The following is a 14,920-nucleotide window of genomic DNA, read 5'->3' as shown; positions in this document are numbered from 1 at the left end:
TAATGTTTTGCATTGTGTGGAGAATTTATTACGTCTTCTAAGACATGAACTTTCTTTACGGCATACAGGCAGTTGAAGACAGACCTTTCATGCATGTTCCTAGGGCACCGTTTTAATTAACTAGCCAAAAGGCTTCAAGATAACCGTTACGTCTACATCCATGATTTGCAAATGAAACGAGTGCGAAGGCGCCTCTGCCTAACGTAGGTTAGTGAACAAAATGGCTGCACATGACTAAGTCTTTAACACAGGACTGTCAAAACTAATGAGTACAAGCCAAAACATCTGCTTCCAGGATTTGCAAATGAAACGAGCGCGAAGGCGCCTCTAACTAACATGGTTTAGTGAACAAAACGGCGGCACATCACTACGTTTTTGACACATCACTGTCAAAATGCACGGCCAAAATCAATGAGTATGCAGCGCCCTCTCTTAGGTGGCACCGGGAACCTGGATAGCGCGCGCCACACGGCGAAGACACTAAAGATAGCACCTGGCGGTGACATGTGCAGCCAAGGCTGCAGTTATGATCTGACGTCGGTTCGCAGCAGCAGTCGTGTTCCTTCGCTCCTGAGGCGTTTAGTCACCATTGGTGACCAAGGACGAGCAATGACCCATCCCGCAGCATCCACGGAACAGGACTCACGTCCGCAGGACGTGTCGTCACTGCAGGTTCTCCTCCCACCTTTTTGGCCGCAGAACCCGCAAGTTTGTTTCCACCAGATTGAGTAATAGTAATAATTGGTTTTTGGGGAAAGGAAATGGCGCAGTATCTGTCTCATATCGTTGGACACCTGAACCGCACCGTAAGGAAGAGATAAAGGAGGGAGTGAAAGAAGAAAGGAAGAAAGAGGTACCGTAGTGGAGGACTCCGGAATAATTTCGACCACCTGGGGATCGTTAACTTGCACTGACACCAGATCGAGGCGCAGTTTTACCTTACCCGCACCAGCTCTGAGGCGACGCGCTATTACCATGTCGCCAAAAGCCTGCCTCCTGACGTTGCCGGTAAGCTCTCCGACATTCTCTCCGCCCCAAGGGCGCTACCCTATATCAGCACCTGAAAACCAAGGTGCTGGAGAGATTTATGCCGTCGGAACGCACCCGCCTCTAGCAGCTTGGCGACCGGTGCCCTTCGCTGCTTCTGCGCCGGATGCGACAGGTTCCCGGGGAGCGCGATATCCCCAACCACTCGTCGTTGCTTCGAGAGCTTTTCCTCCAACGCCTTCCACAGTCCTTCCCCCTCGTCCTTGTGGCGGACGGTGACGTCACCCTCGACAGCCTGGCTGAGCTCACCGATAACGATCATGTGGCGACCTCCCCGTCCGTCACTGCTGTTTTCCCGCCTACAGACCCAGCGATTTCGCGCCTTGAGGCCCGTCTCGATGAGCTCGCCGCCTCAGTCGCCGCACTCCGCAGCCCACCCGAAGAAACCCGGCCGCCTCGTCTCGATCATCACGCTCTTTCGCGCACTCGTCTAGCTCGGAGTCCCAGCCCTCTATCTCTCTGCTGGTACAACCTGAGTTTTCGACACCGGGGCACGGAGTGTAAACCGCCCTGTTCGTGGCCGGGGAAACGCCCGCCGTGATCATTAATGGCAGCGTGTAGCCCCGCCAGTTATCCGAGCCGCCTCTTTATGATAACTGACAAGTTCTCCGGCACCCGGTTCTTTATAGACACGGGCCTGCAAATCAGCGTGGTTCCACCGACTAAGCCTGACCGTTCCAACTCATCAAGCCAGTCGCTCCGTGCTGCCAACGCCTCGTCTATCGCCACGTATGGACTACGATTTCTTACCCTCGACTTCGGGCTTCGGCGCACTTTTCGATGAGTTTTCGTCATCGCAGACGTGGTTCACCCGGTCATCGGCTCAGACTTCCTCTCATACTTCGATTTGCACGTCAGCGTGCGGCATCGTCACCTTACCGATGGTCTGACTCATCTCTCTATATCGGGAGTTTTGTCCGACCATGCTCCCATGGGCATCAGCACGCTGATATCTTCCTCTAAATTCGGAAAAGTGTTGGCGGATTTCCCAGAGCTCACCAAGCCATGCGACCTCGCTGAGGCGCCTAGACATACGGTGACACACCACATCGTCACCCGGGGTCCACCCGCAGCTGCTCGACCACGCCGCTGTTTGGAGACCGTTTAGCTATCGCCAAACGTGAGTTCGACGACATGCTGCAGCTCGGCATTGTACGCCCGTCGTCCAGTGCGTGGGCGTCTCCGCTGCATCTAGTGACCAAGCGTGATCCCGGTAGCTAGCGTCCCTGTGGCGACTATCGGGCGTTGAATGCCAAGACTGTCCACGACAGCTATACGCTGCCCCACTTCCAGGGATTTACGTCACGCCTCCCCGGCCCAACCATTTCTTGCAAAGTTCTCCTGGTTAAGACGTATCACCAAATTCACATCGAACCCACCCACATACCTACTACCGCCATCACGGCGCCCTTCGGTTTGTTTGAGTACATGCGATGCCTTTTGGACTGCGCAATTCGGCTCGAACCTTCCAGCGGTTCATGGCTGAGGTCACGCTGGGCCGGCCAACCGACTGTATTCGCGTATATTGATGATGTCCTCATAGCCGCCCTCCGCCTGATGATCCTGAGCAACACCTAAGTACTTTGTTCACGTGTCTTAATCAGTACGGCTTAGTTGTGAACGCCTCCAAGTGTGTTTTTGGTGCATCGAAGCTCGAGTCTTTGGGTCATCACATATCCTCAGAAGGTATCCCCCCTCTCTCGTCCCACGTCCAGACCATCGAGAATTATTCCCAGCCTACAACACTGCACCACTTACGACAATTCTTGAGGCTGGTGAATTTCAACAGCGCTTTATCCCGCACTGCGCAAGCTGCTTCGCCCGCTTATCGACCTCCTCCACTCAACCGCTGGCCCGTCCTCCGCCATATCTTGGTCATCAGAAGCCCAGACCGCCTTTACTGCCGCAATGCAAGCAGACGAGAACGCCGGGCTTCTTTTCCCTCCGCGCAGCAACGCCCCCTCGAGACTGATGGCGGATGCCTCCAGCGTCGCCATCGGAGCCATCATACAACAGTACATTAACTCCGAATAGAGACCATTGTCTTTTTACTTTCGGAAGCTGCTTCGTGCTAGACACGTTACAGCGTCTTCGGCCCAGAGTTCCTGGCCATCTACTTCACAAAACAGCACTTTCGGCATTCTGTAGAAGGATGCCAGGTTCAAGTGGTGGCCAATCATAAGCCACAGGCATATGCGTTCCGCACCAACTCATCGAAGTACGTGTCACGCGAACTCCGTCAGCTCGTTTTTATCTCGGAAATTACTACGGACATCCGCCATGTGAAAGGTGCCGCCAAAACTGCCGCTGATGCCCTCTCTCGTACAGCCGCGGTGCACACTCCATCTCCCACTGTCGTCTGGGCTCATTCTCTTCATCCCAGCCGAATGACAGTGAGCTCGTTGCTTTACGGGAAAACCCTTGTTCTCTCCGACTACGGCTTATGCCCCATCCCTGCTCGCCTCAGCACTTGTGGTGCGATGTGTCAAGCTACCTTCCCCGCCCTTTTGTTACGGCTTCACTACGTCGCCCCATCTTCCATTGTCTCCATGACATATGACACCCAGGCATTCGGGCTACTCAACGCCTTCTTACCCAGCGCTACGTTTCGCCCGACATCAACGCTGATGTGCGTGCTTGGACGCGCCGGTGCCCACCCTGTCAGTCGACCAAGATCTGTCGACATACCAAGACACCTTCCCAAGCCTTTCTACCCCCTGGCCGTCGTTTCGACCATGTTCATCTCGACATCGTGGGCCCTCTACCCATCTCTCGAGGCTATATCGCTATATCTTGACCATAGTCGACCGCTTCACTCGCTGGCCGGAGGCAGTCCTCATTCCTGACATCACCGCAGAGAATGTTTCCTGCGCCTTCATCTCTGAGTGGGTATCTCAATTTGGTTGCCCTGGCACAGTGACAACCGACTGTGGACGCCAGATTGAGTCCTCCCTGTTTGCTTCCCTTAATCATATTTTCGGCGCCAGGCATTGCCGTACCATTGCATATCACCCGTGTGTCAACGACGTGGTTGAACGCCTTCACGTCCAATTGAAGGCCGCCCTCGCTGCCCGCCTCAATTGCGCCACCTGTGTCGACTCCTTGCCCCTTGTGCTCTTTGGTCTTCGGGCTGTCATCCTTGAAGACTTACAGTGTTCAGCTGCTGAGCTGGTGTATGGTAGTGCACTGCATCTTCCAGGCGGCTTCTTTACATCCCAGCAGCTCTCAGCCTAGCCCTAATAATTGCTTCAACGCCTGCTGGACTGCGTGAAAGACCTCCGGCCTACTCCAGCGCGTCCGTCCCGCCACGATACCATTTTCGTGCACCCTGACCTGGCCACTTCGACCCACGTTGTTGTGCGCCGCTACGCTGTCGGAACAACACTAACACTGGTCTACGACGGATCTTTCCGCGTTCTCCGGCGCACCCCGAAAACCGCCACCTTTCTATAGAACGGCCGTGAGGAGACCCTGAGCCTAGACCGCCTTAAGCCGGCTTACGTGGAGACCGCACTGGAAAGTCTCGCAGCACCGCCTGACCTAGTGCTCCAGTGCCATCGCCGGCCCTCCGCTCGTTTCGACTTGCAGTCTAGGCGGGAGGCCCTGTAGCGCATCGTGTGTGGCGCCGGGAACCCGGATAGCGCGCGCCACCCGGCGAAGACAAAAAAGACGGCACCTGGCCGTGGCTCGTGCAGCCACTGCTCGCATTTTTTTCTGGTGTCGGTTCGCAGCAGTGGTCTTGTTCCTCCTGAGGCGTTAAGCCTACAAGTACAAGCCATAACGTCGGCAGGCGTGGACACTATCAGCGGTTTAGGCGCGTGTATTGCTTCGCTTCTAAATATTCTAATTTCTTCAGACCTGCAGGCTATTGAAAAAGGATGCCTTTTATTTACTGATTAGTTGCGCAGTCAATAGAGGAAGCGTGCCTAGGGTATCTTTCCGCAATGAAAAGCCACATCACCTTTTCTTCGATATAATGATCGTTCTTAGTACAGTGGCCTAACTGGGTGCTTAATAGAGCGAGATTAATAGGAAAAAATATCGGCGTGAACATTTATGCCACTGTACTCAAAGAAGAAACGCAAAAGCTCTTCTTCTTCTTCTCCAGCGTAGACCTCTACCCATACAGAAGTCAATCCTGCGGCACAGTCCGCGACGTTGGTCCTTCAGTTTGTACTTTTTGTGCATTTAGGTGGGATGATTTTTTTCTGCTGTGTGCCCATAGATCTTTGGAAAACGGTCTTAAAGGTTTGTCGCCAAAATGCAACGCATGCCGGTTAAATAGTTTACTTCCCTCAATTGCTTTCCGGGTTTTTTTCTGTAATAGAGAATAAAGATGAAATGGAGAAAACAAGTCGTTCATTGCCTACCTCTGTATGGTCATCCATCTTTGTTAGAGACAGCACGGGCAGCCTGAATGTCAATACTCCAGCGATGAGCGTTGTTGAGAGGTTCAAAATAGCCTGAATATAATTTCAGTTTTCGAAAGGGTCAACTGAAATTGTGGAGCAACGTTTCTGAAAATTCAGTGCAACCGCACGCAGAGCCGCAGATGATCAAGCCACGAGGTATTCTCGCCAACCTTTCGTCGAGCGATGTGCAGCGCAGGTGCTTAACGCGACCAAAAGCTAGGGTACCATATGGCACGTGTTTTGCAGCCCGCAAGCTGTGGCCTTAAATGGAAGGTTTTAACAAGCTTGAAATCGGGTCGGTGAATCACAGCACATGACCACGTGGCGCCAAAACAAGTCAGCGCTACTCGCGACAACCATATACCTGCTCACATTTTGCACAGCTGCTTACATTTGAAACAACAGCTTTAAAGTCATATCATACGAGCTATAGCTGCTCTGAACTTTTGACTGTAAATAACCACATAAGGAATTCAAGCTAGGGTCACAAAATTCGGCGCATATTCGAAAAAAAAGGGGCGCAGCGCCGAAGCAATCGCGCCTGCGCGCACCGTGAGTAAAACAAAAACAGCGAAGAAGCAACACCTGAGAGCGGGTAACCTTGCGTGTGCTGCTGCCCTTTCCACTCAGCTCGCCGCCGCAACGGCAAAGGAAACATGGCCGCGTGAGCCGTTGATTACTATAGAATCTCCAAGTAGTTCCTACTCATTGTCGACGCAGAAGGCGTAACCTTGACCACTCTAAAGTGATGCCCTCTCCTCTTCGCTCTCGTGCCGGTGGCTTCGCATCGCGATAAGGACCCCTAAATTATTATTTATTTATTTATTTGTGTATTTATTTATTTATTTAACAATACTGTCAACCCTCGTGCGAGGGTCCGTACAAAGAGGGTATGAAAACTTCATAGAAAAACAGCACTATTCACAAGCACTAAATACATCAGCGTAAAACGGTACACTCAGTCAAGCATCAAATACAACTTTCAAGCAGATGGTTATCCAGAGGCCACTAGAATTCATGCTGATTACTGAGTTCCACAACGCCCGTTGGCAAGTCATTCCACATTTCAATTACATGGGGGAAGAAGAAATGTCTAAAAGTTTCACTACGGGTGTAGTACGGCTGAATTATCCGACTGCGATTTGTTCAAGAACTCCGCTTGCCTGGTGCTTGTATGTGTGCTTCCTTCTGAATATTTATCTGTCCTTGAGGCATCTGGAATATTGGCTTCAGCCGAATTTTTTGTTTACGTATTTCTAATAAATCCAGGTTACAGGAAGAAAGCATATATGTAACTGAGTCTGTCCTTCGATATCGGCAGCAAATAAAATGTACTGCGTACCTCTGAAATCTTTCTAATTGTTTCTTTAAATAATTCTGTTTAGGACTCCATACTACTGGCGCACACTCAGGGACTGGGTTTGCAAAATCTTTTTATGCAATTAGTCTTACTTTCCCTAAGCATGCTCCAATTTTTTGTCAAAAACATAACGTCTGGTATGCTTTAGAAATGCCTCTTCTATATGTGTGCCCCAATTTAAATTTTGTGTTATTGTCATTCCTAGATACTTATACTGAGTTGCGTTTACCAAACACTTGTCAGCAATAAAATATGGGAACGAAAGTGCAAACTTCTTTGTTGTAATGTGCGTGTATGTTGATTTAGAATAATTTATTTCCATGTTCCACTTTTTGCACCATTCGCTTAATGCCTGTAAAGAGTTGTTAATTCTAAGCTGGTCGTCTATGTTTCTAACTGTAGAACAATTTAAACAGTCATCTGCGAATAGTATAGTCGTACATGTGGTTGCATGACAGCAGAGATGTCATTAATATACACCAAAAATAACAACGGTCCCAGAACATAACCCTGCGCAACTCCTGAAAGCACTGCTAGTAAGTCGGACACATGGCTATCCATTTTGACCACCTGGTTACGATTTGCTGAGTACGCTTTAATCCATTTTACAATATTCATATTAATTCCAGCTTGTTCCAGTTTAAAAACTAAATTTTTGTGCGGCACTTTATTAAACGCTTTGGCAAAATCTACAGCGATTATGTCAATCTGCTGCTTCGCATCAATCGTCACTGCCAAATCGTGAATTTTCTCTACGAGGTGTGTAGTGGTGAAAAGGCGTGCTCTGAATCCCTGTTGGTGAGGGTAAACAGCTTGTGTCCAGGTGATGAAAGATATGCTTCGCTATAATATGTTCCATAAGTTTACAAAAAATAGATGTAAGAGATATTGGACGGCAGTTATTTACATGTGGTCGGTTGCCTCCTTTAAACACCGGAATTTCTAGTGCATTGCGCTAATCTTGTTGTACACAATCGGTGTTCAAGGATTTTTGAAAAATAAGTTTAAGGTATCGCGACGCCCACTCGGCATATCTTCCGAGAAACTGGGTTGGTATGTTGTCTGGTCCATTGCCCTATTTAGCACCCAAATTGAGGAGCTGCTGAAATACGCCCTTGGGCGAAATTATTACGTCATTTATTTGGCAAGGCAACAAGCGTTCTGAACTAAGGTCTATGTCATCTTTGGTTGAGGTGAATACAGACTGGAAATAGTGTTTAAGGTTACCTACTATATAATCCTTTTTATTAATACCTGATTTTCGGGCTCAATCTCCTGTATTATCTCCTTCCTATCATCAAGTATCGCCAGAACTTTTGCGGTGACGTTTTGAGGAAGCAGCTAAGCATTTCATCAAAACACTTTCTTTAGTTTTTTTTTCAGCGCTTGCTTCAGCTCAGCACGAAGTCGCAAATCTTGAATGCGTTTACTTTTTCTACGTAGTCTTTTTATTTTACGTTTCATATGAATAATATTCCTGGTGATCCAGGGGCTTCGGTGTTTCATCTTTTTAACACGAGTTGGAATATACCTGTTAAACCAGTGTTGTATAATTTTCATAAATTGCTGCCACAATTGTTCTACAGTTTTGTAATCATAGTCAATTTCAATATCATCAAAGGCAGACTCCAGGTAGTCAAAAATTAATGTGTCGCCAGCACGCTCGTAATCCTTAACGCGCACAGAAATATGAGGCCTTGAATACTCACTAATTCTAAGTGGTTGGTCAGAGAATCCATCCTGAATGTTTACAGTGTGTTCTTCTATATTATTCTGACAGAAACATCAAGTCCAACAATGACCGCCAATTGGGCTATTATTGTATCATCATGCACAATTTGTTTTAGTTTATACGCGAACATAATTTCTAATAGTTTCCCGCCTATAGACGAATCAGGACCAACAGAACATAGGCGTTGCCAATTTATATGCGCTAGGTTAAAATCGCCAGTCATTATTAGTCTCGTGTTCTTTTTCACATTCGCACATAAAAAAGTGCTTACTTCATCAACGAACTCAGGTGAAGCAGAGGGCTTGCGATACACTGCTTCGATAATATAAGTAACGTTGTGAAACTTTATGCTGCACCAAACTGTTTCAGCAACATTGCAATACATCATTACGGCAGATAAAGAGTTTTTACGATGATACAAACGACCCCACCAAGTGTGCGCAATTTCTATTCCTTTACCAAGCTGTTATTTCAATCAGCTTGTATTTATGTATTTATTTTTTTATTTGTTTATTTACCAATATTGTTAAATATATAAACAAAAGCTGTTTGAAATAACAGCTTGGTAACAAAAGGGAAATGCGCACAAAGAGGAAAAATTCAGGATGTGTGCAAATCTGACAGAGGTTTGCCCGCAGAAGACAGCGAAACAGACGTGAAGAGAGAAATTTCAGCAAAAGGACACCAGTTTCTGTAATATCGTATGTACTATTATTTTTCGTCGCTACGGGAAAGGAAATAGTAACATTTTCAACCCTAGAAGCAATTGATTCAATGAGAAAATAAATGTCATATTATAGACATCTAAATGAATCAAATACCGACTCTGTGTTCAGTGGCCTGTCGATGCAAAGCCTAGGGGCCGCCGCGATGGTTCAGTTGTTTCTACTGTCCGAATGCTGGCACAAAACACGGGGTCTTAGACCCGAGCGTGGAAGTCGCCTTTCGATGAAGGTATAATACTACGGATCCGTGTACTGTGCGAAGGCAGTGTACGTTAAAAAAACTCCAGGTGGACGATATTATCCAGAGCCTTCCACTACGTCGTCCCTCATAATTTAAGTAGCTTAGGACTTTAAGCCGTCTAATACAAATAAAAACCAAATGAAGAGAATACTTCCAAAGTATAAAATGAGCACCTTCCGCTCCTCTCTACGGCTTTAACACCATGTCTGCACTCATACCTACGCAGTGCGGGGCAATGCCAGCTGGTTTGCCTGGCCAGGGCCCTGCTGCGTCAACCACGTGCGCTGCTGCTAGACGAGGCAACTTCCCACATGGACGGAGACACGGACAAACTGGTGCAGAGCACGCTGAGGGAGAGCTTCGCCCACTGCACGGTACTGGCCATCGCGCACCAACTGGACACCGTGCTCGACTGCGACAAGTGAGTCGTCTCTGATTAGTTTGAAATATGTTGATGCAAAGCAAAGCGAAAACGAGCACGTTTCCTAAAAAATTCAGATTAAAGAAGCGAACCCTAGCACATTCTGAAACGTCTTTTACTATAATAGTGCACTTTAAATGTTGGTTTATTATGTAAGAAGCTTTGGTTCTAATCGCGAATCGATGTACTAAATTTTCAAAAATTATTGAGAAGCTCTCAAGGAAAAAGTCTACTTTGAAAGCTACCAAACCTTACACATCGTACCTAACAGTTGAATTCTTGAAAATTCGAGCTAGTTCCTCTTTCGTCATTTATCTTGCCACACGAAGTATTCATGCTTTCAGTTCTTGGAGATGCCATACAACAGCCTCACAAATTCCTGACGCTTAGTATAATCCTGTAGTGATGAATACAGCCGCCACAGTTACAGGTGTGCTGTGCTAAGCTCCTTTAAGGGCAGTCGCATGGTAATTAGGTCGTCTTAGTGCGAATTCACTCGAAAGATTTTCCGTGGGGTAAAATACTTTCCTTTGGAGGCTTCATTCTCAGAAAATTTAGAGCTACAACGGTTGGACTTTGACACACATTAATCAGGATGTGGAAATGCATTTGAGTATCTCATTTTTTCTGCGATATTTTGTATGCGACAGTGTGTTATGGCGTTGTTAATATTACTACCGCGCAACATCGAAACATGTAATTGAGTACAACTTGGTTTTATCAGGATCACTTTGTGGCCCGCATGAAATCAAAGAAATGCTAGACTGGACGCCCCTCTCTTTTTGTTTTGTTTTGTTATCATGTCGTACACCGATCGAAAGACAGCGAATGTTCAAGCGTTCGCTACCTCGTTGTGCGATACTATCAACATAATGGGGGTGAAACATTCGCTTCTAACCCGAACACAAAAATTATGGAGCCGCTTGCATTTCCACAGCCCTTAGCTAAGATCATTGGAACTTTAAAGATGTTTTGTACTACTACTTCAAGTAGTTTCGTTTTCACTGGCACCGTTACAAACTGTCTAAAGGCGCTTACGAGCTTCAGGCCATATTCAGGCCCAACATAATTAGAAAGGCGGCTACCGCCGAGGCTATGAGCCTCTCTCTTTTTGTTGTTTTTTGTTATCATGTCGTACACCGATCGAAAGACAGCGAATGTTCAAGCGTTCGCTACCTCGTTGTGCGATACTATCAACATAATGGGGGTGAATCATTCGCTTCTAACCCCAACACAAGAATTATGGAGCCGCTTGCATTTCCGCAGCCCTTAGCTAAGATCATCAGCCTTACTACACCCACTGCAGGGCAAAGGCCTCTTCCATGTCTCTCCAATTAACCCTATCCTTTGCCAGCTGCATCCACCCTTTGCCTGCAAACTTCTTAATCTCATCCGCCCATCTAACCTTCTGCCGCCCCCTGCTACGCTTACTTTTTCTTGGAACCCACTCCGTTACCCTTAAAGACCAGCGGTTATCTTGCCTTCGCATTACATGCCCTGCCCAAGCCCATTTCTTTCTCTTGATTTCGACTAGGATGTCATTAACCCGTGTTTGTTCCCTCACCCACTCTGCCCGCTTCCGATCTCTTAACGTTACACCTATCATTTTTCTTTCCATGGCTCGCTGCGTTGTCCTTAACTTAAGCTGAACTCTTTTCGTTAGCCTCCACATTTCTGCCCCGTAGGTGAGTACCGGTAAGATTATGCTGTTGTACACTTTCCTCTTGAGGTAAATTGGTAAACAGCCACTCATGATCTGCGAGAATTTGCCATATGCGCTCCACCCCATTCTTATCCTTCTAGTTATCTCTCTCTCATGATCCGGATCAGCTGTCACTACCTGCCCTAAGTAGACGTATTCCGGCACAATTTCTAGGCTCTCGCTGCCAATTGTGAACTGTTGTTCCCTTGCTAGGCTGTTGAACATTACCTTGGTTTTCTGCATGTTAATTTTTAGACCCATCGATCTGCTCTGCCTGTCTAACTCGTTGATCTTGATTTGCAGTTCACCTCCTGAGTGACTCAACATGGCAATGTCACCAGCAAATCTCAGATTATTTAGGTATTCTCCATTTATTCTTATTCCCAACTGTTCCCAATTCAGGCCTCGAAATACCTCCTGCAAACATGCGGTGAACAGCATTGGCGAGATCGTGTCTCCTTGCCTGACGCCCTTCCTTATTGGAATTTTATTGCTGACTTTATGGAGGACTATAGTAGCTGCGCAGTTGCTATATATATCTTCCAGTATTTTGACATAAGGCTCTTCTAACCCCTGATTACGCAATACCTGTTTGACTGCTGAGGTTTCCACTGAGTCGAATGCTTTCTCGTAATCAATGAAAGCTATATATAGAGGTTGGTTATATTCTGCGCATTTCTCTATCACCTGATTGATAGTGTGAATATGATCTATTGTGGAATATCCTTTACGAAAGCCTGCCTGATCATTTGGTTGATTAAAGTCTAACGTTGCCCTGACTCTATTAGCGATTACCTTAGTAAATACTTTGTAGGCAACGGATAGTAAGCTGATCGGCCTGTAATTTTTCAAGTCCTTGGCGTCTCCCTTCTTATGAATTAAGATAATGTTTGCATTCTTCCAAGCTTCTGGTACAGTCGAGGTCATAAGGCATTGCGTATACAGGGTGGCTAGTTTTTCTAGCACGATGTCCCCTCCATCCTTCAACAGATCTGCTGTTACCTGATCCTCCCAGCTGCTTTTCCCCTTTTCATTGCTTCTAAGGCTTTCTTTACTTCATCTTTCGTTACTGGCGGGATGAAGCATTGCTGTGCACTGCTGTCTTTCTCATTAGCGCTCTGATTACATTGGCTACTGTACAGGTCTGTGTAGAACTCTTCGGCTACGTTAACTATCTTATCCATATTGCTAATGACATTGCCCTGCTTGTCTCTTAATGCATACATCTGGTTTTTACCTATGCCTAGTTTCCTCTTCACTGTTTTTAGGCTACCTCCGTTCTTTATAGCATGCTCGATTCTCTCCATATTAAACTTCCTTATGTCGGCTACCTTGCGCTTATTTATTAACTTTGATAGCTCCGTTAGTTCTATTCTATCGGTAGTGTTAGATGCCTTCATGTTTTGGCGCTTCTTAATCAGGTCTTTCGTCACCTGAGATAGCTTCCCGGTATCTTTTCGAACTGTCCTACCGCCTACTTCTACTGCGCACTCCGTAATTATTGATGTCAGGTTATCGTGCATTGAATGAACATCAAGATCATCTTCCTCAGTTAAAGCCGAGTATCTGTTTTGCAGCGCTATCCTAAACTCCTGTGCATTCCCTCTTACGGCTAACTCGTTAATGGTCTTCTTCGCTAGCTTCTTCCATTCCCTCAAGTCTAAGCTAATTCTAAACCTTACCATTCTATGGTCGCTGCAACGCACCCTTCCGAGGACGGCCACATCCTGAATGATGCCAGGTTTAGCGCATAGTATGAAGTCGATTTCATTTTTAATCTCACCATTGGGGCTCTTCCAGGTCCACTTCCTGTTTTCTCGTTTGCGGAAGAAGGTATCCATGATCCGTAAATTATTTCTATCCGCGAATTCGACTAATAACTCTCCCCTGCTATTTCTAGAGCCTATCCCATAGTCACCTACCGCGTGGTCGTCAGCCTGCTTCTTGCACACCTTCGCATTGAAGTCGCCCATCAGTACAGTGTACTGCGATTTTACTCTATTCATTGCTGATTCTACGTCCTCATAGAAGCTTTCAACGGTCTGGTCATTATGGAAGCTAAGATCACTGGAACTTTAAAGATGTTTTGTGCTACTACTTCAAGTAGTTCCGTTTTCACTGGCACCGTTACAAAATGTCTAAAGGCGCTAAAGAGCTTCAGACCATATTGATGCCCAACATAATTAGAAAGGCGGCTACCGCCAAGGCTACGAGCATTCGGAATATGCTGTAAGTTTATTTTCACCTGACTGTAAACTGTTCTTGAAAATCGGCCTGCCAATCTTCCCGGTTCACAGTAAGTTTATTGTATGATCGCACATTGTAAAAACCACGCAACTGATGCGCCACTACATGTGAATCTCTTTTGTTCCTAATCACTGCTGACTGTAATCGCACGCAATGAACAACGTTGAGCATTCAGAATACATTTCAGCACCGCCCTTGCGAACAACCAGTACTCGACACGCTCCGGCTGCTAACCTGCCGACAACAGCTACTAATTTTTGACCTTACGAAATGCGAAACTCTAGATATTATTTCGCCATAAGTTTCAGCTGGTTTTGGAGGAGATCAAACGGGTGCCCTTAAATTAGGTCGTCAGTTGAGCTGCTTTTGGTGCTATGTAGCTTTCCTTAGCAAAATGATTTTCTTTTGAGGCGCGCTTCTGTTTGTCTGAATGCCATCTGTGCCATGGAAGTCTAAACAGTGAGAACGCCCATTTTTTTTATATCGATAACGTAGAGAATTTCAGGACTTGTGGATCGAAGATGTTTTTACAGTTACCTATCCATAGTTATTGTTCGATTTGTACTACAGCAGCCGTTTTGCTTGCTCAATGATGTATTCTTCATATTTGTTTTTGTTTTCGGGCGTTCTTTTTTTGGTGGTAAATGCATAGCTTGTTTTGATAACGCGTTAACAGGAAGACACATGAGGGGTGCCGGTTTTTCTTCATCGGTTTGTACTTACACTCGGGGACAAGTTTCTGCGGCATTGCAGCCATTGCTAGACAGGAAAATAAAACAGGCCGACATTTGCCTCTTGAAGGCTGTAGGAGCATGCGCATGAGTCATTTCGCGGCAGAATGCAGTCGCGGGGACGACGGTGACGAGGCCAACAAGTTCACATAAAGATGTCGATTCTTCTCTCGCGTCTAACAGTTGAATTACCCCGCCAGTCGTCCCTCGCAATTATAATATTAGGCAGTTGCAGGGAAAGTGGCGCTCAAGCGGTGCGCTTCCTTCAAAAGAACAAGAGAACGACCCCGCAAGCCGCCTTT

General features: G+C 46.7%; 1 protein-coding gene across 1 annotated transcript in view; it reads right to left on the bottom strand.

The window, feature by feature from the left end:
• Nucleotides 1-5,648, bottom strand: part of LOC144132603 (ATP-binding cassette sub-family C member 3-like) — a 112,795-nt gene extending 107,147 nt beyond the window's left edge. The window contains exon 1 of the mRNA XM_077665132.1: nucleotides 5,418-5,648. Within this exon, the coding sequence (XP_077521258.1) occupies nucleotides 5,418-5,435 (18 nt within the window). The 5' untranslated portion in view covers nucleotides 5,436-5,648. The remainder of the gene's footprint in view (nucleotides 1-5,417) is intronic.
• Nucleotides 5,649-14,920: the final 9,272 nt, after the last annotated feature.

The sequence above is a fragment of the Amblyomma americanum genome, chromosome 5 (assembly GCF_052857255.1).
Source record: "Amblyomma americanum isolate KBUSLIRL-KWMA chromosome 5, ASM5285725v1, whole genome shotgun sequence".
Lineage (NCBI taxonomy): Eukaryota > Metazoa > Arthropoda > Arachnida > Ixodida > Ixodidae > Amblyomma > Amblyomma americanum.
Note: the sequence above shows the minus strand (reverse complement) of the source record. Positions and strands in the feature narration are given on the sequence as shown.